This window comes from Hoplias malabaricus, chromosome 17 (genome assembly GCF_029633855.1).
Source record: "Hoplias malabaricus isolate fHopMal1 chromosome 17, fHopMal1.hap1, whole genome shotgun sequence".
Taxonomy (NCBI): Eukaryota; Metazoa; Chordata; class Actinopteri; order Characiformes; family Erythrinidae; genus Hoplias; species Hoplias malabaricus.
The window spans coordinates 12,439,534-12,462,372 of record NC_089816.1 but is presented as its reverse complement, the minus strand read 5'-3'; the positions used below and the strand labels follow the sequence as shown (position 1 = coordinate 12,462,372).

The following is a 22,839-nucleotide window of genomic DNA, read 5'->3' as shown; positions in this document are numbered from 1 at the left end:
CCAAAATAACTTTGTTATTCCAGGAATGAATCCTTCCTGGAGGTGCCACATGGGCCCTGAAGTTTTCCTGACATTCAATGGAATAACACCAGGTCCTCTACAGCCTTCCTGCTCCAGTCACTGGATATGGGCTGTATATACTGCACCTAGTTAATCAACAGAGGACATAGAGTTAATGGAACAGTGGTTGTGTGCACAGTGACATTGTGTGCACAAAGAGATCTTTATATCCTGTTTGGTTCACAACGAGCTAAGGCCATGAGGGACATGATATGGGTCTGGAAAAAGAACGACATCCACAACATACGACCTATTCAGCCCACTCAGCTGTGTGGGGTTCCAGTGGAACAAGAAGGTCAATGTATGGTAACTGAGGACACTCAAGGCCAACATGATCTATTTCAGTTTATTCACGTTTTCAGTTATTAAGAACATGAAGTAATAACTCAAAATAGAGAAATACACAGAAGAAATAAATCCTCTAATCATGTTATCCAAGTTTGGAAATCTGCCCTGTGATATGAAACATAAAAATACCCCACAATAAGTACATATTGGAGAAAGCATGACATGAGTAAGAAAAACTAACTCGCTGTGTGTTCATTGTGAAGTAGAAAACCTCTGATAAATTCATACACTAACACTGGCGATGAAAGACCAGAGAATTGTTTCAAATTCATGCAGCCTTCTAAATACACAATTTGAATTGTCATAGCATATTGTTCAGTGTTTCTTACCATTAATCAGTACTTCTAAATCTTCATTTTAAAGCAACAGAGAAAAATACTGCTCATGTTTTTAATTCTAAGCATGTTCCATTAACATTGTTCATTAATATTAATACTCGCATCATATTGCACAAGCCCAAAATTCATAATTCATAGGAGGTCACTGGGGAGGGGTGGGGGGTGTCACAACACAGCACCACAAGAGCATTATGTAGATTGGAGAGGGTTATATCAGAGCTTCAGTGCAACCGTAGATATCATCCTAAATTAGTTCTGCACCCCCTTACCAGGGGAACTGCATATGGTTTTTTAATAAGCAGCTCTAAGAACCTCTAAAAAATTCAAACATTGTTGACCCAGCTTATGACTGAATATATTAAACATAATGTATTTGGCTGAACACCCAAGGCAAGGGGCACCGAATTTACATGGAAGAAATGGCCCACTTTGGTCTTGATATGACAATATTGAAATGTTATGGTTTATTTCTGAATAATGGATTTAAAAAAGCATCAGTAGCATATCACAATTTATTTAACTCTACCTGAGATAGATCCGTGGCAGTGCTGGGCCAATGCATCAAGGTTGAATAATACTGAGAAACTGATACATAACCTGCTGTTTCTTTGTTACACTTCAAGGTATGATTTAAAAATGGATGAACAATGATTCAAAAGGCATGTTCCCAAACTGATAAAAATAAGAAGAAACAAAATGTACAACTTAAAAAAAAAAAAAAAAAAAAAAAAAAAAAAAAAAAAAAAAGAGAGAGAGAGATCATGCTCACAACAAGTTGGTTACTTTGCTATGAACTATTTACAAACATTACCTACCAAATTAAACTTCTACAACTGGACAATGCATTGACAACCAATTAACAACACACAAATGTGACAAACATGAATGTGTGACCCATTTGGTATGTACATTTTTTAAAACAAAATACAATATCTTCATCTATAGAATTCTTTACTTCATAGGTGGGCCACACTTTTACACATCACTCTAGCTAAATGTGTATACTGCAATATTTTCATCTCCTTAGAACACAGCAGTCTCATAAACACAGAGCACTCTACTGCTAAACACATAATGCTAAGCAATTCCGAATTTCAACTTGCACCATCAGTTCTGGTTATTGTGGCAATATCTCACTGTGTTGTACAGAGCGTGCGCTGCAGCTTCTCTTTTAGTTTTTTTTTTCTTTTGTATGGGATGTCCCTGAAGCTCCCTGTAAGCTCAGTTCCCTGCTGTATAGGGGTTGTGTTGTGTTAGCGCCCTCTGGTGCTGGGAGAAAAGGCAGTGCATATGTGGCTCAGGAAGGAGGGACAGAGTGAGAGAGAAAGAGAGAGAGAGAGAGACAGAGAGAGAGAGAGAGTCAGTCAGGACTTTATTCATCACAGCCCAGCAGCTCCATTCGCACAGTAATGCGCTCATGCCACACCCATGGGATGACGCGGACAAATCGGGCATAGAAGGGCGGCTCAAACACATTCCTTTTGTGTACGTTGTTATCACTGTTGCCAGGGAAGATCTGCAGGTAAAAAGATAGGACAGCAAAGTTAGTGAACACTGATCTAATGCTTTGCACATCATAAAACACAGTGGGGACTAAAGCTTGCTTAGATAGAAGTGTGTGTATGTGTACATGTGTGTATAAACTGTGTTCCCGTATGCCTGGCTTCTGGCCATGTTAGTCTTCATAGTCCTTTGTTTTCTATATTTGAAGGAAGGGAGGAGCTACTAGAGAGAGTTCCAAATTGGACACACACAAAATATTTCTCCTCTTAGCCTCCTACTTCCCCCTTTCTTCCAGCGCCATGGAAAAACATGCCCAGCATCTTGGCTCATCATTTGAGACTTCAGGCACCGTGTTTACTGAACCTTGATTTGCTCCAAGTAAACTATCCTACAGACACTGAATAAACATTAGTGCATTACATCTCATGACGGAAGAGGGCAGCGATGAAAGGCAGACGAGCTACTGACCTTATCAGCCTTTGTTTTGTCATCCTTCACAATGGTCCAGTACTGACCATCATCACTGTAAGCCACTTTGAGAGCTGAAACAAACTGCACGTTTCCGAAGTCCTTGGCCCCCTGTGTTATGATTCCAGTAATCCGCTTTGGGGACAACAAGTCCACCTAAAGAAATTACCAAAAAGGATAAATGTTACAAAACCGGGGACAAAACACTCCTCACTGTCTGTTTGAAAGGACACAAGAGTCTCAGAATATGATTCCCCGTTACCAGTCATCATTTATCAACACACTAAATAAAAGGAAAACGATGCCATATTTTTTCGTAATATTTATAAGATCATACTGATGAACACAACGTGTCATGGTCAATTTCACCCATTAAATAAGTCTCCATCTGTCACAAGATGCTACCAGGCTGGCAGGGCAAAGGGCAGCAATTAATTTCTCTGGAGCCATGCCAAGCACCTACATATCTGTTTGTACTGCTGATATTTTAATGTCACTGGACTCTCAACACACTTAAAGGATAACATGAAGTGCCCAGTTCAGTTACATCAGCTAATAGAGGCAAGCATAGGCTAGAATCACTCTCATTAAGGGTGTAGGAGCCAGAGTTTGAGGTCAATTACATGGATTTTAAAAGTGCATTTTAACCTAGCTCTGTGATTAAATTATTCATTGGTGTTAAAGCTCTATTTTATTTTATTTAGGGTATTTGTATAAACACCTTTTTTCATATTTTTTTAATAATGTGTGTAATTAGTAACACTTTACCTGAAGCCACTCAGATCTGCTGTTGGTGGCAGCAGTCCATGCATTGGTCTTGCCCTGTTTGTCCAAACGGGCATAGTGTGGATGCCAGGTGAAGGCCTCAATGCCCCACGTCCGGAAAGAGCTGGAGGCAGTCAGCTGACCATCAGCAATCAGCCGTGACTTGAAACCCAATGGCTCTGAGCAACCTGTCATGTTCAAATACACTGTGGAGTGAGACACATGGAGAAAGGAAGAGAGAGAGAGAGAGAGAAAAGCCAGAGAGAGAGAGAGGAAGAGAGAGAGAGAGAGAGAGAGAGAGAGAGAGAGAGAGAGAGAGAGAGAGAGAAGTGATAGAGAAATGGATGGGAAGCATATCAGCACAAGCAGCACAAACCAGCCCAAACCAGATGGGTGCTGGCTCGGCCTGGAGCAGAACGAGCGCAGGCTTCATGCAGGTTAGCGGTGCCGGCAGCATGAGTGAGATGAGGTGTGTGTGTGTGTGTGTGTGTGTGTGTGTGTTTAACACAAGTGCTGCCAGTGTAAGATGCATGCATGCGGATGAGGTGGAAGAGCCTTAGAGAGACACACACAGTGAGATGCAGCAAAGCTCAGCCAGACACCATTAACACACCAAATGTTAATTCTAAAACGTCTGAAAACAATTATACACACACCCATGTTCCGCTTATATCCAGTACCCATTATAACAATAACATCACTACACTAACAGCATAGACACAAATACAAATATAAATTTTCAGATTGGAATGTGCTTCACCGTCAATGACTAGATTTATTACTACCATGTGTTGATTCTGGTCTAGTTTTTTAGTCATGGGTTCTAAACAGAGCCAATGTTTGTGAAGTTTTGTGCTCATAGAACATTAGTTGGCTGATGTCCTGGACTGAACAGAGTCTCAGACTTTAACTTGGCTTGTATCTAGACTACACGGTCACATTGGCATACATGGAAGATGATTCATTACTCTTATTCTCTTAACCATAATTGTGTATGTCTATGTAAAAGCATTTGGATCCATTTAGATAAGAGATCATTCATTTAAATTCTTTACATATACTTTAGGTAATTACAACTCTTCTACAGTTCAGTTAAACTGGACAGTGTTTTAGTTTTTACCGTTAATCTCACAGCCCACCAGCTCCATCCTCAGGGTGCAGGCTTTGCGGCACACCACAGGCAAAATGCGGATGTACTGAGCTATTATGGGAGGGTCAAACAGGTTGGTCTTTGTGCCATCATTGTCCACATTTCCCAGAAAAACCTGGGGAAGACCACATTCATGTCTTAGCCATGTTAATCATCACAGGACATAGGTTATAAGTTCCGGTCCTGAAAGGAGAGAGTCTGACCCTTCAGAAGCAAAACTGAAAACCCAACAAGGAGGATCACTGTGTAAAGAATTGGGTTTGGCCAATTTAGCTCACCACATCATTCTTCTGGTCTCCAGCTCTGTATATGGTGTATGTACGTCCATCCAAACTGGATGCCACCTTGAAAGATTTTATGTATTCAGCAGTGCCCATACGACTGGCGCCCTGGGTGATGATGCCAGTGAAACGCATCTTCCTTTGCATGTTGATCTGCACATATAAAAATCAGAAGTGTTGCTGATGTAAACGTGTTGGTTTAACCCTTTCCAAAGCTAACCTTGCGGTTGTCTAATATTATTTAAGGTTATCATTTAGTACCTAGTTTTAGCGGTTAATAAATACTTCATTGTGTTAAACCAAGTGTGCTGTTGATTTAACAAATCCATACAATCAAGGACAATATCTGGATATAAACTTTGTTTTTCACAACACTGTATTTATAATTTTGTACTTGTAATTATAAAAATTTTATATAAACACCACTCTTACTGGGAGGATAAATTATTTTAAACAATAGTAATAATCTTAGGTGCCTAAGATTTTTGCACAGTACTCTACAATAGTCTATATACTGCTCCTACTTATTTCACCATGTTTATGTTTTACCTCCATCAACATAATAGATTGTCTGTGGATATATTACAGTAGTGGACAGGTATTTACATTGATGGTCAGGTTAGCAACTAAAGGCAGCAACCACATATTGGTCATTTCTCATCACATTTTGCCATACGTCTTAATAGAATCTTCAAGAAGTCCAAACAAACAAACAAACAATAAAATCAACCTGAGGCACTAATAAGCCACATATAAATCCTATCCTAAAATTCTGCTGAATTCTCAGATGATCTGAAACACTGTGGAAATGTGTGCTGTGGTCAGAACAGTCCACGTGTCAGCTTGTTTTTTGGGAAAAACAGACACAGCATTCTAGCTGAGATAATCCAGACTGTCATCAGTAAATTTCAGTGGTTTAACATAAATAAAATCTTAAAAATAACCTTTCAAACAGAGATAGTTTATATGTATAGTATATTTAATATATGATATATAATTCGATTGAGGTACAGTGTAGATGTATGTAATAAACTGATTATGAGTCAACACTCATTTTAAAATCGAGGCCAACACACCTCAATCCAGGGGTTCTTGTCATGTGAGGCGGAGGTCCATGCATTCACTAGGCCTTTGTTGTTGAGACGGGCCAGCTCAGGCCCCCAGCGCTGCAATCCCAGAATGCCATAGTGGACAGAGGATGCTGAGATCTGAGACTCAGCAATGCCACCACCCTCCATCCCTAACAGTGAGATACAGCCTGAGGAACAAAATGACACATTATCAGCGTCTCCACAGATGCAAGAGATACACAGCAAGACAGATGGACTAACAGTGCGAAGACCGTGTCCATGGGGTGAGATGCACATACTGTCAAAGATGGACAGTGTGGCTGTTAAGTAATATAGACCTTCGTAGCTCAATTAAGACATACATTCAATTGGAAAGAAATATTTTAAGTTTAAAATAAGCGGAACACCACAGTACAGCTTTTACTAAGCTTAAACATTCAAACAAAATTATATGACACATTTTAAAAAAATAAAATAGAAAAGAAACTCAAAAAACAAACTTGTACTCACGCAGTTGGCAGTGTTTCCCGACATAAGGTGATGGACATTTGCAGGAAAAATCTCCATCAAGATCTCGACACTGCCCCCCATTTTGACATGGCTGACCAGCACAGTCATTCACATCTGTAAAGTTCACATCAGTTACAGCAGTCAGTTATTAGGTTTGTATATTACCTGGTAACTATTATCGTGTTAAATATTAGTGTTGTGTTTATTTACTGACATATGTGCTGCAGTTCTCTAAATTACCTACAGATGGCACTCTCATCATCAGCAATAAGTGCGTGTGAAACCCAGTTCAAAGATTTAAGGTAGTATTTTCTCCTTCAAACCTACTCCAAAATAATTATAATCAGGTTCATGCTCATGCTATTGTTCTTAGTGACCCTCTTAATATGTCTTGAAACCTACAACAAATTTGGTGCCGAACCTTAGACTGGGAACAAAGTTTAAACCTAATCACAGATCTTTCTTATGTCTTATCATAAAGAACCGTGATGGAATGTCAGACCACAGTGGCTTGTCTCCCAAGTGTTTTGAAAATAATCTATTACTTGAAACATACACTTGCAGGGTGCAGTGTATACAGACTTTGTGAGCTTCTCTGTGCTCATTTAACGTTGGCTTCCCCTGAGAACACAGTGGAGAGAGGTCAGAGTAGGCAGCTGACCACAGTTAAACTATGAAGTTCAGAATAGTGCAGAATAGCACAGACCTGAGGTTAAACTCTGGACCAACAGTGTGGATAGTAGTGCCTTACTGAAGACAGACACAAATTAAGCTCAAATACACAAACAATATATAGCACCAATATTCCTCAAGAAATGCCTTCCTAAGCGTTTTGTTTACAAATATATGCCTCAGATTATTCAATATTTTGTTAGTTGATGTAAACATGACTATATAAGCCCAAAAGTTCGTAGGTTTGAGTAACTGTAACTTACAAGCAACAAAATAATTAGGATTGCACAATTAATTATTAGAACTGATAGATATTTCAGTGTATCTGTATACTTTTTGAGCCAAATTAGGACCAAACATTTTGTTCACTTGAAAAACAAGAATTTGCCGATTTTACAGATCTTTTGCAGATACAATTTGCATATTTATTTTTCAAGTTTCAAACTGTTGGCTCAGATTGGGCATTGGGAAAGGGGGCAAGGAGTAATGAGTGACAGCAGAAATAAGACGATTGAGAACATTGGCTGGCTGGGTACTGCAAGTGCACAGTGTACTACATCAGTGCACAGTGAAGGTACAACTGAAGTAGAGGTGTGGGATATAGAGAGATATATTCTGCCAAAAAAGCAATGCCTTTCCTGGGAATTCCATGGATGTTCCAGCAAGACAATGCCAGTTCTCAATATCTGTCTCTTGTGGTGTATAACGAAGAGGAAAATCAGAACATCAGACAACAGTTTGTTGATGTCCATGAATTGTTGAGCAGTTCAAGTCTTGTATCCGACCAATGATGTTCAAAAATTCCTCTCACAAAACTGCAACAATTTTTAATTCTCAGTTCAAAAAGAATAAAATGTGTAGTTAAAATGAAAGGTGAGGTAACACAAGGATACACATGCCACTGTCCCAAATTTAATAAAATAGAAATAGAAATAATTTAAAATACAAACAAAATTTGGTGAGTGACATCATTGGAAAATATTAAGTAAAAGTTCAAGAGATCAAAGCACAAAATTCCACTCGTAAAATTCCAACTTTCCAGGAAACAAGGTGGTAAAACAAGTAGAAAAATTGTGCAATCTTTACTTAATAACCTTCCTAATCAAAACACATATTTCCAATGGAGCACAGATTATAGGGTTATATGATAAAAGTCATGAAATATCTAGAGCCTGAAGATCAAGGTTCACCTAAAGAAGGATCTTTTTTTTCTGGCCTGCCTTCCGGGCTGGCCTAGAAGAGGCATTTTCTCTTACGGACTGGCTGACTGACTCCTAATGTTGAAATGCGAGTAGGAACATTATTTCACATTCTGCTGTTAGTTCAGCCATATTTCACATAGCACTTTTCTTCCAACGAAACAGAACGGTATTCTGGCGAGTTGTTCTACCTTGTCGAAATGTGTTTATAGTGTACTGTTATACATATAGTGGCTTAAATAATACACTAGGCAGGGTAATCTGATAAACTAAAAATAGTGTACCAGAAAATGCTGCCTACAGAAGTATAACCAAGAGATATGAACAGTCTAAATCCCCTTTAGATTATAAGATAATTACATAGAAAACTTTTATTTTTATCATTTTTTATATTTAATTTGGCATGAAGGGTTTTGGAAGCAAATCTTAACAGCACTGTAGAAAAACAGATTTATCAGGTAAAATATGAAAACAAAAAATTTGGGGTCTGAGCATGTGCAGAGCTGCAAAGTAGCACATTTTGACAAGGTAGCACAACTCATCAGAACAATAGTTCCTGTTCGTGAACTAAATTTGGAGCCGTTCGGTGTGTTTCTACCGACATAAACTGGATCGCGAACCAGAAAAAAATTATTTGCCTGAAAATTGTAAAGGGAAGAATTTTGTGGCATTAGTGTGTTTAGCTGCGCACAGTCTCATTAAACTTCACATGCTTTAACCAGTTACACTGAATAAATAAGTCATTATAATTCTTAAAATCAACAAAATGTTCTTGGTCTTCTTTGTTCTTTGGTGGTAGATCATCTAGTATTTATCTTTTAATAAAATGAACAAGAAAAACACTGATGCCAATGTTATCTATTATGGACACAATTTTGTGCTCCTCTTTTAATTTCTGTATTTATTACCTGCCCTCCACATTTTCTGTACAACACACTCACATCATAAAAACCACATGTAAACAAAGATATTGATATGAAGAACCAAGGCTTCTCCAGACCTTCCCTGACAAGGGTATGTATTTTGGGCTTTCCTGTTTTTGAAATGCCAGAAACACCTCTGTGACAATGGCTAATGGTGGTCTGGCTAAACTAGGCTTGCCTAGTTTCTCTTTGCTCGTTTTTTTTTTTTTTTTTTTTTTTTTAATCAAGAGGTCCACACTACAAACACTGTGGCAACATTTATTTAGCACTGCAACAAGCCTCTGTAATAAATCTGAACTGATTACAGCAGCACATGTGACTCTGTTATGAGGCCAAGTAAAGCTGGTATTGGAAACTTCCAGAAAAAAAGGAAATCTGAGGATTATGTGCCTGCGTGTGCGGATGGAGTGTGTATCTGGTCACAGCCTCCCTGAGCCAAGGCACTAGTGAGAAACCAACATGCTAAAATTTTAGGTCAAGCAGAAACAAGCTCAAGTGGTCCAGTGAATTTTTATAATCTACATAAACCACTCAACTTTGGTTGCAGTAAACCACCAGCTCCCTGGTGTAATGTTACTATATACTTTCATAATAAAGTATAAACTTAAAAGCTATACATTCATCATATAAGAATAAAATTATCTCAAATATATTTCAAAATTTAAGAAAAAAAACCCACAAATTTAGAGAAGGAATAATTAGACCAATAACATCAGATCAGCTATGGCAGAGAGTGATGGGTAGTTTTGTACAGACGTTGATCTCATAAATATGTTACTTTATAAGCAGAGGCACCAGCTAAAATACATTTATGATATATCACGCTCAGGGCACAACAAAATGGGACTTGCACAACTGGAACATAGACCAGGGCTTGAACATCTAGTGTGTTATGGTATGGACACATGCCATTATTGGTAGCCGTTACCTAGGCTGCAATGAGAATGGGAGAAAACAGTTGCCTTATTTCACAAGAACACATGGTGTCATTTATGAATAAGCACTGAACAATAATACTTACTCATGTTCCATAAGTGAGTTCTCCGAGGTGCTGTGCACTTAAAAATATCCAAGGAACAGGGAGTTTAACATATTGGAATATTGTATATTTTGAACGAACAACAAAAGGAACTGTTGGCTCCTGCATGGAGAAAAAGCCAATATGTATCTCATGACAGCTGTACTGTGACCCAAATGGATATGAAACAAGGTCAGCGGCTTTCTGCACGCGACTAAAGGAGGGAGGTTTGAGTGAATAACGTTGCTGAACAGACTGCTATCTACAAATGAGGGGAAGCAGCATCTGAGGGACTGGATGTGCTGCAACAAGATGTGGTTCAATTGAGGGAAGCTTTAAAATCTCTCCAGAGTTCGTCACTACTGTAATATCTTGTGATTGCTGGTCATGCATAACAACACAGAGAGCCAACTGGCAGCAGTATCCTTAACAAGATTAAATAGTCTGGCTGACTGTAGTGAAGGTGCCCCACAGGGACTTGACCACTGAATTCACACAGAAAGGCATACCTGGAATAAAGCTCTAGACTCAGTGGAGAATGAAATAAATTGTCAGGGTCATTCTAGTTCATTAAATCACATTATTGTATGTTGTAAATACAGCCCTACTGACTATTAATCGTAAATGGCTTGATTTAGAGTTTGATTGACTTGATTAGTTGATGGCTATGATATTTATGTTATCAAAATGTAAGTCTAAATACATCACAATATACTTGTAATAATGTAATAATGTAGCAAAATTGGTTTTACGTTTTGCCAAATTTCCTACCCATTCCCGTGTAGTATAATAAATATTTTGACTCCTTTTGTCTCTCCACACTTCACAATATTTAGCAGCAATACTTGAAATGTGACATTCCCTCCCAAATATCAAACCAAAATTCAAAGGACTGAAAATGTGAGAATACAAGTGAGTGGAAGACAGAGAGAGACAGTGTGTAAGTATGTGTGTGTGAGAGAGAGAGAGAGAGAGAGAGAGAGAGAGAGAGAGAGAGAGAGAGAGAGAGAGAATAAAGTAAATATTCCAGAGAACGCAAGAGAGAAATTTTCAGGCAGAGACAGGGAAGGGAAACAAGGAAAATCTACATGATCTTGGTCTGTGGACATAAAGTGTTAACTAAACAATTTACAGATGGTAATATACAGCTTTCTATTTTCACTCCTCTGACTTATTCTCAGATACACTTACACTAACTGCTCCTTCGACACACTTTTGCTGCCAAAAAAGGAGGTTTTAGTGCCATGGCGTACCTCTACACTGGGCTCCATACTGTTTCAGTCAGCTGAGTTAATGTGGCTAATACTTTAGCGCAAAAATGCTTTTGACACAGATTTCATGGGTCTCTCGCAGAGCTTTCAGAGCAATTTCACACTGCCAGTGTAAAACTCCCATCAGCCAAGAGGAAAGACTGTGACAGTGTCAGAGTTGACTTAATTCACTCTTCCGCCTGCAACTCCATTTTACCCCAGCAACAAGGCGAGTGTGCGATGGCGTGGGTGTGTGTAGACCTCTCTCCTGTTGGCTGGACAACCAGGAGACGTCGGTGAATGCGTGTGTGTTTTTACAGCGCGGATGCGTGTGTGCCCTTATTTAAATTTGTGCTGATACTTTGTCTGTCTCTAAAACCTTAAATGGGTGTATTCTTGGAGATAAAAACCTTTTGTCAGACTGTGGACATGAGCTTAGTTTCAGTGAGAATAACCATTAGGGAATCATCAATCTTACAAAAATCAAAATGACCACATAAAACCTCAAGGCAACTGACTTATATTTTCAGGCCATTTACTTTTTGTTTTTCAAGGAAGGAATAACATCGCTTGTTAAAAAATAATGAATTACATATTCACAGTATTGTTAATTTCACATCTGCATCTTTGTGTAAAAATAAAGTAATTCAAAATATATGCCTAAGTTTTAATAAGTAGCCAGAAGAGACAAAATACAAATCAGAAAATTAAAACTAGAAAATGAAAAAAAAAAAAAACAAATTATGTTGTGTGAGCCCTAATGTGTTAGAAAATGGCACGGATATCCTTTTCTCAAGTGTCCTTATGTTTTACACATTTAAGAGCTAAAGTATTTAGCGTGTTTCCGCATGTGTTCTCACACACACACACACACACACACCACATTCCTGCCTAATCCTAAAGGCGATCATGATTCAGCCACTTCTCTTTTCTGTCTCCAAGGTTTCTAAACATTTGCCTCAGTGTTCCACAGGCTCCGTGATCTTAAACCATCATCTCCAGCCACAGTCTATGTATGGCACTCCGTGTTCACACTCACACTCTCACACACACAAACACTACCAACCCAAACATTGTAATTCTGACACCAAAAGCTGGAAATAGACAGAAAATTGACCCTGAAGACCAGCACTCTCTCATCAGCACTGGTGAAATGCAGAAGATAGCACTGTTAACTATATAACCCTGTCATAAAATTTCAGCACAAGGACCAAGTATAATTATAGGAGGACTTTCTGCTCCTATAGATTAACTCTCTGGTTATGCAAAATAGGAACTTTAAGTTAAAACGTGTCAGATAATATGTATTTATGCACATTTTTAACAACCCTTTCACAGGGAAAAAACATTAAAGAATTTCAGCCTAAATTTAGCTATAAATATATTATGTGCCATGTTATATAATATTCTGTAATATAATATGCAGCACTTTATACCTCAGCCTCACTGATAATTTTGTACCATTTTCATCAGTGTTATTTTAATAGTGTACTCAGCATTCATTAAGCAAATATATTACATAATTACTGAGATTATTAACAAATCGTCACAAATAGGGACTGGTGTAAAAACTGCTGAGTAATTTTTCTACATGCAACTGACATGCAAGTTACACGATCAGATCAGTTACATGGTGACTCTATAGACCAGTGTTTTAAGAGGAAACCATGTTTGTCTTAAGGTGTAGTGATGGACAGTTTATTTATTTGGTCATAATGTCCCTTTAATGTTTTATACACATTATTTTGGACAATCTTGTCCATAAAACCAACGGCAGTAGACATATGTAAATGATGAAAAAACAAACAAATAAATAATCTTTAAAAAAGTGTGCCTAAGCCACTAATGTTTTATTTGAGTGCATCTGGAAATATACTGGAAATGTATAAAAATAATTTTTCTTTTAGGGCAAAACATTGCTTTTGTGACAACAATTAATTGCTAGACTGACTTTCAGAAGATATTTCTGACTACTCATCTGTAGCTATTATCCATATCTTTGTATCTGAGGCCACAGGGCTGAGTGCACGCACATGACTGTGCAGTTTGTGAGCCGTGATGATTCCTGCTGACGGTAGCAGCTCAGTTTGCCCCTTTGCTGCCCCATAGCCAGCAATAATAGTGAGTCAGATAGCAAAGTGGGAAGCGCCACTGTACTGCACTGCTGCTGCTGCGCATGTACCATCTGCCCCCAGAACATCCTAAGAATTTCTGGGGCTAAGGCAGGTCTCTGTATTTCACTGAACCAATCAAATGCAGGGTTCTAAAACAGCTGCATCAGATCCTGTGTCCCAGTTACTCAGTAAATACTCAGTTGCACTGATAAGCCTCTGCTTGTTGCATCATAGCTACAACTGCATGTTTACTGTTATCAGAGCTGAAAGTTCTACTGTGTGTGTATATTATGTTTTCTCTCAGGGAAATTATATGATATGGGTGGAAACGATTTGAGGTGGAAAGTGTGGCTTACTTTTCTGACAGTAAACACCCTCAAAGCCTTTTTGGCACTTGCAAACAAATCCAGTAAAGACATCCCCTCTGCCTGAGTTGGCGATGACCTCACATATGCCGTCGTTTTTGCAGGGGTTAGGATGACAGGGCCCTGTGTATGAAGGTCAAATATGGGTTACAGAAGAAAATACGACAGTAAATAACACCACTTCAAATTTGTTGTGGAGGCTTGAAGGTAGCTATACAGTGGACTGAAACTCCATTACACAGCAGATTGTAAAATGCATTACCAGTCTCAGTTTCATTGCAGGTATCTCCTGTGAAGCCGTCCGAGCAGATACAGACAAAGGGATTCTTTCCTACTCCTGTCACACACGTCCCTCCATTCAGACACACATTTACTTCACAGTAATCCCCTGAGAACAAAGAGAATTAGATTAGTTGACTGATTGCCAGTTCATTGTCAATGTCAGCACATTTCATATTTCAATATAAATGTCTTGATTCCATATTTTCTCAGGTAAAGGTTTCCCATATTTGATTTCATTGGACTGGGTTAAAAAAAGGTGTGGTTAAAAAAACATTTTCATAGTTTCTATGGTTATGAACACTGAATTAAGGCTAAGCACTTTCTGTCAGCTCTAAAAGGAGAAGTGGAATCAACACTGAACACCACAATGCAGCCCAGTATTTGCTCAGTCTGGAGAGAGACTGCTGTTCGGTCCAGATTGCTGACAAAGCTAATGCAGGGCACAAGTGCTAGATGCTTCTGTGAAGGCCACGGTATTGTATCCAACGGTCAGTTAATTACTCAAAGTCTAGGCATGTTTATCTGGGACAACAAAATGTTAACAGGAGTATTTTTCCACATAAAATAAGCCTCCTTTTTCCTGACACCAGAGTCAAAACTCTGCTTGATATATTATCATAATTCTCATAAATCAAATGTGGGAACTGTGACTCTATAAATGGCAACTATAATCTCTAGGCAATGAGTCAATTTAGACCCCCAAGTGCAGATCTTTAGTTTAAGTTATAACTGTCAATGTGGGCCACATTGTAACACTTTCACCACTAACAACACTTAAGTAAAAGACTTTCAATCTCCTGCCCTTCCTGGTCCTGTTCCAGGTCAGAAGAGCTGTAAGGCAGGTTTTATTTAAGATACAGTTCTGCTCAAATAGTCATTAATCTGAAAAAGTAACTTCAACTGCAACTGTTTAACATGATTAAAATATAGGTTTGCTGTTAGACTACAGGAAGCACCAACATTCAGGAGAAGTTACTGCTCCTGGAAGAATGATATGGCCTTGAAAATACAGACACAACATCCATATCCAAATATCTTGCATATTTATCTTTGGCATGGAATGCATAATCACAGCAGAGAGCTAGAGGTACATTCCTACCCCTGCTCCTTCCCAGTAAAAATGTAACACAAGTTCTTCTGGGAAAAGGGTTTACAAAAGAAAATAAATCAAAACTAATACGCAAAATCTCAAAGAGCATTGGTTGACTTTATCTTAAATCAAATCATACCCTTCTTCTGTCTGCAAAGGTTACGAAAACCTGTGGCATCTGTGGAAGCATTTGGCAGGTCAGCCAGCCTGACATCATAAATTACTTTGGAATTTCCCTGTTAAGCAAATAAACTTCCTCTGATAACTAAATCAGCCTCCTGTTTGCAAAAGAAAACCTCAAAGTATCATTTCTAACGAAACAGGAGGAGCTCTTGCTGAATGGGGGAATCAAGGAATAACAGGAAGTGTGATACTTTGCTGAGAATTCATAATTTAGGAGATATACCAAAAGGTTAAATGCAGTTCTTCTTTTATTTCCATAATAAGAGCAAATACATGGTCACATTGAAACCATATCAGACATGCAACACATGTACCTAGATACTGGGGCTAAATTTTAAAATAATAAGTTATCTACATATTTTTATGATTACACTCTTAATGGGGAAATAATCCTAGAAACTTAGTAACACAAAAATACAAACGGGTGAAGTTGTTCCTGGCACTCAGTTGGCGTTTATAATGCTTAAACAAGGTTAGAAGATAGTTGTTGAGGGATCTTAGACCACTCCATGCAGAAAATCCCTGCAACCATTTCTGAGACAGTTTGGGATGAATATCTGAGGCAGACAGATCCTTAGCTAAATTCTAAATTCATTTAGTAGAATATAGCAGAATTCACTATGTCATGAATCCATGGACCACAAACAGCAAAACAGTCTCAAAGCTTCATCGATCCAATAGCATGTTTGATAATGGCAATGATGTGCCTTTTCTGTTTTACGTAGAATGCCTTTTTTCACCAGTCGTGGCAATAGTGTACATGACCAAATAGTTAAGCTTTTATATTTTGTATTGATTACTCAAACCGAACAATAGAGTTCATTCAGACAAGACTAATACAAAGAAAAATACTCCTTTATCTGATTTTATTAATATCCTTCTTTGCCCATTTTACTGTGAACCCTGGTGCAGATCATTTTTTAAGCAACTGTCTGCACATATAAATATGCTTCCAATATAATTATGCATCACATTTTTAAGTACATCATATTAAAATATGTGTAAAGTAAATACATTATCATCTTATGTAAAAATATTTGTTTCTATTACTTTATACTCCCACCCCCTCCTCTAAACACACACACACACACACACACACACATACGTTTTCACTTCCTTTGCCATTAAAAGCTATATATTACCGTGAGGCAAAGAGAATATGAATGCATCAGCTGGAATAACTGTTTGATCAAGTGAAACATCTGATCAGCATCTCATCAGCTGAACTGGCCTATTGATCAGCAGCTGCAGCAGCAGTGAGGCAAGAGGAAGACCAGATAATTCCCACTGGGCCTTATATTGGCCACCTGTAGCATTTTCCTTCATAGATTACATTGGCAACTGAAAGCAAGCGGTCTTATGAACTCCATAGGGATATGGGTAATTCTTATTAATTCAGATATGAAATACTTAGTGAGACTAAAAAAGACACAGTGGAGTTCAGTGACAAACATGTGTCCTCTAAAAGAGCTCAAGGATGTTTTGGAGCCTGCACAGATGATGAGTAATATGTTCTTATTGTATTAAATTATGGGACCAAACCCTCTCACGCCATATGAGTCATAAATCACTGCTCCTGATGGAGAGGCCCCGGAAAACACACAGATCCAAACAAGTCAAAGTAATCATTCTTGGAAAAATACAGCCAGGGCTTAAGGCTATGCAATATTTCTAACCCTAACCCTAACAAAAGATACAAACAAACATTAAACTGTGCTATGACACCAGAAACAAAACTATGAAACTCCATGGCAGGTTTATATACCAACATTAAATTGTCTTTACAGAAGATAGAAGCTGGTACTGCAGCAAAGAGGAATGAGATACCTTTCATCAATTACTGAAAAATGTGGGATACAAATATGTTCACAAACATTTAGACAAACTATGTACTACTTTAATTATGAATGAGTCATAAACACAGTGTCTTGACGTCTCTCAGTCCTGTAATCTGCTGAAGGGATCAGGAATGTTTTGACCAAGAGAAAACCTTCAACAGTTGCATTAGTAACAGGTGGAAAACAACAACAGATTGTGGAGAGCAGCACAAACAGCACACACATAAAGAATAGAAGACATCACCCAAGTTCTTAGGTTGAACTGAGACTGCACACTTGAAGAGGAATGTTTAAATATTCTGCATGTTTTTAGCCATAGAGATGGAAAGGAAATCATTTAGAGGGGTTTGAAATGAAATTTCAAAGGAAAATTTCATTTCTTTACAGGGGTTGTAAAGTCTACAATATATTACAGCTGTTTCATTGGGTGTCAAAATGACCACCTACCTGTGTTTTTATATGTAATGTAGTAAATTGTAAAATAGTGCTCAGTACTATTTGGCCCTAAAACAACCTGCAAATACCTCTTCTCCAAAATGTGCTCCAAGAATTAAAAATCACAAAATGTATTCATTACTACTACATAAACATTTCATATATAGCAATCCCATTCACTGCCACTTTGAAAAACTCTTACTGTTTTTTTTAAAATATCACATTTCATATTAAAACATTTAAAATTACTTTGTTTACAATTTAACCAGAAAATCATGTAGAACTAAAAAGAAAAAAAGCAGCATTCCTATTTGAAAACAGGAAGTAGAAGGAGACGCAGGGGGCAGCAATTAGACTAAACTGACACAAGTTACTAAAGTGATTAAACCCATCAAGTCGTAGACGTTAAGTCAACTTGAAAGGTCTCTTGGGTCCTAGTGGTAATTGGTGGCCTGTTTATCTTCATCTTCCATTTGGCATCTGTCCTTGCTAAACAAAAAGATGAAAACGTTACACTTTAGAGCCATACTCTGAAACAGCCTTTACAGCCATGGCAGTATATGTGTGTGTGTGTGTGTGTGTGTGTGTGTGGGTGCATATCCCAAAGGCTAAGCAGTGCACTTGCTTAACTGCACGGTCATTCACACACCACTTAACATCCTGACAGACCCAGCACACTTCCCCTGTGGAGTTTGCTGTACCAAAACAGAGGTTTGGACGTTATAAATCCCCACAGAGCAACACTAAAGAACTAGAGCGCACAGTATCTGCCTTAACTATTCAGCCGCTAATGACTAATGACCCTCTGAGACCTTGTGTGCCCAAAACACCATGTGTGTTCATGCACGAGTAAACAAACAGAAAGTAAACAGAAGCAAAATAAACAACAAATAGGTAATGGTCAGAGAGCTACATCTGCAGGTGAGATTTCAGTAATCTTCAGGCAGGTCTCCAGAACAGCACAGCCATCTGCTCTCAAAAATAAATCACAAAGACTAAAAATACACTCTGACGTACAGAGAAACCAACTATTCTCCCGGCAACACACGTACAGGAACTAACATTACCTTACTTACCTATATCTTTAGACCACAGCATAGGCACCTGGTGTATTTAATCTAGCAGGAAATCCAAAAATAATAAAACCAGACTAAACTATGAACCCGTTGGTAAAATATGTCAGTCTATCACCTTAGTTGGGGAAGTCTTGGACGCATGGAAATAATCATTTTAAAAATTCAACACAGCAGATTGGAAAGTGGGGCAAGAGACAGAGACAGAGGGGGTCCAAATGAGAAATGCCATGTTGCGATGGCTAAAAATGAATCATTGATTAAGCCCTATCGAAAATTAATCCAGTAGGAAATGACATGATTGGGCTTGGCATTAGAAGTAAAGTCATCAGAGAAAATGAGCTCGTCCCCTGAGGAAAAGACCCCTGTGCCAGATGGCAAAGGCCACATAACAGCTTTCGAATGGTTACAAAAGAGAGGCGTGAGAGGCCGTATGGTCGCTATATTTAGAATTCACTCCCTTGGCTAAAACCAGAGAGGCCTGTGTTCGTTTCTGTGGTGATGGGGCTCTGATCTAAGAAACTTTTACACAATTTTCTCTCAATAAAAGCAGAGGTTAAGAATTAGGATTAAGGAGCAGAGGTCTTGGATCTGCATGTAGGGCTAATTCTACCCCCACAGCTGATCATACACTGAGCCTTTGCCAGACTCCAGTTTCCCTTTTCACAGTCAAACAGCAGGAGGATACTGGAATTTCTCTCACCTGAAGTGTAAAGCAAGGCTGCAAGAGAGAAGTCCCCCTCCAAGGCATGCTCTCTTGGACAACAGCCACATCTCAAATACCTAACCAGGGTGAGCCCGGATGCTGCTTTATAGGGCAACACCTGCCAAAATCACCAAATTTGTGAAGAGATTAGAGCCGCGCTGGCAATAGTAAAAGAATAGCACCGTAAGTGCAGGCAGGGCCTACAGAGGTCATTAGTGGCAGGAAGTGCCCAGGCTCTACTGGACTCTGCTGCATGTTTTAGTGGCCACAGCCATGGGATGTGACTCAGTGTTTTGGTCACTGATCCACACCTACACACTGTGGCCAAGTCAAGGCCTGACACACAAAAACACTTCTATACGAAATTAGAGCTCCTTCTATGTGGAAAATCTGATTAAAACTGAAATAGTTTAAAATAAAAGAGTCAGAGTAGGGAAAGCAAACAGTTAACAGAGAAAGTATCGGTTTTCTAGAGAACATCCAAACCGAACACTAGCTTCTTCCACATGACAACAGTACACCTTAAAACCAGGCCATTCTCTGTACCCTGCCAGGCTAATATAAGGCAGACAATAACTGAGCCCAGCAAATACCCATCTCAAACAAATAATTCTTCAATTCAGGCTATATATTCTGGGATGGCCCCTCTTGCCTCCAGGTCACAGAAATCAGGACATGACAACTTTGCAGCACTCCATATCCACACAGCAACAAAGCCATGTGCCTGAAGCACTTATGTAAACGTATGGGTACACACAAAAGCATTGAAGACTCTTTACTTCTTTAAGAACATTATGTCCTCAGGAAGGGAGTCCTTTCTTATCAAATGTAGCTATGTGCACTGTGGCCAAGACAGAAGCTTTCTGAAAGAGAAAGAATGTGGCAGCTGTTTCTCAGAGCTGGAGAATTGGAAGGATTTATCCAATGAAACAGTGTACGCTAAATGTTTAGATAAAACGACTCTTCTTCAGCTTAAGTTTCATGTAACATCTTGGTCTCCCTCAATTCAGAAAAGTGCTGTGAACTGGATAAAATGAGAAGAAAACTCTATAAGCCTTTTGAACCCATAAACAAAGGGTGATTTGAGAGACTGATGATAGAAGACCTATGTGATAAAAAACTGAATTTTTCACTTTTAGTTTATATAGAAGTGTTTGATATACAAGATAAATGTGAAAGCTTCAAAATGTTCACTCCCCAATCCATATTGTCCGAAAGGATGTCCAAAGTTGTGGAAACAATACTGTAAACAAACCTTATTTACATTAAGTATATAAATCTACTGCCTACAGCAGTTTAGCCACACCCGTTCATACTGAAGTTATAAGGAGTGTTGCAGCACAGGCCGTTTATGACTGAGTTAGTCTGAAGGGACTGTTTACATAGACAAATATCATCTTTAAAAATACAGTAACACAAAACCGTTAGTTCACAGACAACCGCTGCTTTCGTTATTCGTTAAAGTACTCAGCATATAAACAGTAAAATGTACAGAAGAGTGTTGTCTGCAGAAAATACGACCTTATATTCACTTAGAAAAACAACAAAGTTTGAGCGTTTATAATATGTAAACTTTTACTAGAATTATATGAAAAAATTAAGGGCAAAACCAAAAGGCAATAAAATGGAACTGACCCTTCATTTGTTTCACATTACTTTGAAGACAATGGCTCACAGCGTTGTTTTGCTTCTAACAGTAAACTGTTAGAGCTATAGCATGAAAAGAAGGAAAACCCTACTTACCTCTCACTGCAGAGACGCAAACAAGGAGAAACAGGGCGCTCAAAAGTGGAAGAGAAGGTGAGAAACTCGTGTGAATTTTCATTGTGCTCCTTGTAGCTCCTCTCAACTCTTTTGTGTTCTTGTTTCTGAGGGACTCCGTGAAGCTGAGAGCCGCGGCGCCTTCGGTCAAGATTAAACGGCGCGGAGGGGGGAAGGCCGCGGTATGTGCGCTCGCACGTGTGTTTGTGCTTTCGTCCAATCATCCGCCGCGTTAAGCGTGAGACCACGCCCACACGGGCGGGGTCACAGTGGCTCTGCTGCTCTGCTGCCCACGGCCGCCAGACTGGCATCATACAGTAAACAACAGCAGAGGGATGAGGACGTGTAGATGTTTCTTGTAGTATCTGCACATAAAGTATCTCGCCAGGGTTAACTAGATATCTTAAAAAGCTTACATCCTACATTTTATGAGTTTACGAGACCCCTGGTACATGTTGTGCTTATTTTCAAAATAACAGTACACTCCCTGTCTAGAGAACACACTTCTGCATAGTGGCTGTTAATTTGCAGAATTGAATCCTACAAACTATCAAACGTGGCCTGTGTAAAAGAATAAATATCATATTTAAGTATTTTTTCCAGAGGGGGTGTCAGGTTTAAAAACAACATTAAATATAACCACTAGCTACTTCCATCCGAATCACATAAAACTAAAAAAGCAGGCCACTTTCTGTCCCATGCCAGTTACTTTTTTTGTAACAGTGCTTTTAGGACACACATGTAAATGATGAAAGGTTAGAAAAAGAGGGCCCACACACAAATAAACATAATATTTTGCCAAATAATAAATTCAAATTTGATTTGATGTGTGGTTAAAAATACTTATCTTGGTGCGCTCAGTCACACTGAGATGGTTATCTGTGATGTTCTTTTGTATCTAAGTGGGTAACTGGCATGTAGATGTGATTGTTGTCTCAGGAAGGATTTATATCAATACTTTGATGCAAAATCAAAAGGAATGAGGGAATTAACTGGTTGAGGTCACTGTAGTAGGAGTGCTGGGCAAAGATCATTTAACTGTAGGCTTGCATGTTGATTCATATTGTGGGCGTTTGATAAATATTTAATTCAAGCTGTGATTGTAAATGTGAAAACTCTCCTTTTTTGTTTCCTATGTGGGGAATGAAACCGCTGCATTATAAGCTGCAAGTGAAATACTATCAAATTCATTCTGGTCACCAAGCCAAAGACATTTTAGGATATAAAGAGGCCAATTGTACATGCATGGCTGCACTACACGTCATTTGGTATAAAATAAAAAATGGCTCATTAATATCTCTCCGGTTCTCTGGCTGAGGGCCTGTAAGTGCTGCTTTGTTAATACCCGTCCACAGACATTTCAGCCAACCTCATTTGATTTGATTGAATATGAAGTGGGGCTGATTTTTCTCCAACGGAGGCTCTAATCTCTAACAA

At 38.7% G+C, this 22,839-nt stretch overlaps 1 protein-coding gene across 2 annotated transcripts; it reads right to left on the bottom strand.

The window, feature by feature from the left end:
• Positions 1-399: 399 nt before the first annotated feature.
• mfge8b (milk fat globule EGF and factor V/VIII domain containing b) lies at positions 400-21,543 on the bottom strand. Of its 2 annotated transcripts, none has more exons than XM_066649643.1 (10): positions 21,385-21,543; positions 14,297-14,422; positions 14,026-14,157; positions 6,494-6,607; positions 5,990-6,171; positions 4,911-5,066; positions 4,603-4,747; positions 3,486-3,688; positions 2,718-2,873; positions 400-2,262 (listed from the first exon to the last, which is right to left on the bottom strand). In XM_066649643.1, the coding sequence occupies exons 1-10, from the start codon at positions 21,464-21,466 to the stop codon at positions 2,119-2,121; spliced, it is 1,440 nt and encodes a 479-aa protein (XP_066505740.1). In that variant the 5' UTR covers positions 21,467-21,543; the 3' UTR covers positions 400-2,118. The 2 variants fall into 2 exon arrangements, with proteins under 2 accessions (XP_066505740.1, XP_066505741.1); XM_066649644.1 differs by having other exon boundaries at positions 3,486-3,670.
• Positions 21,544-22,839: the final 1,296 nt, after the last annotated feature.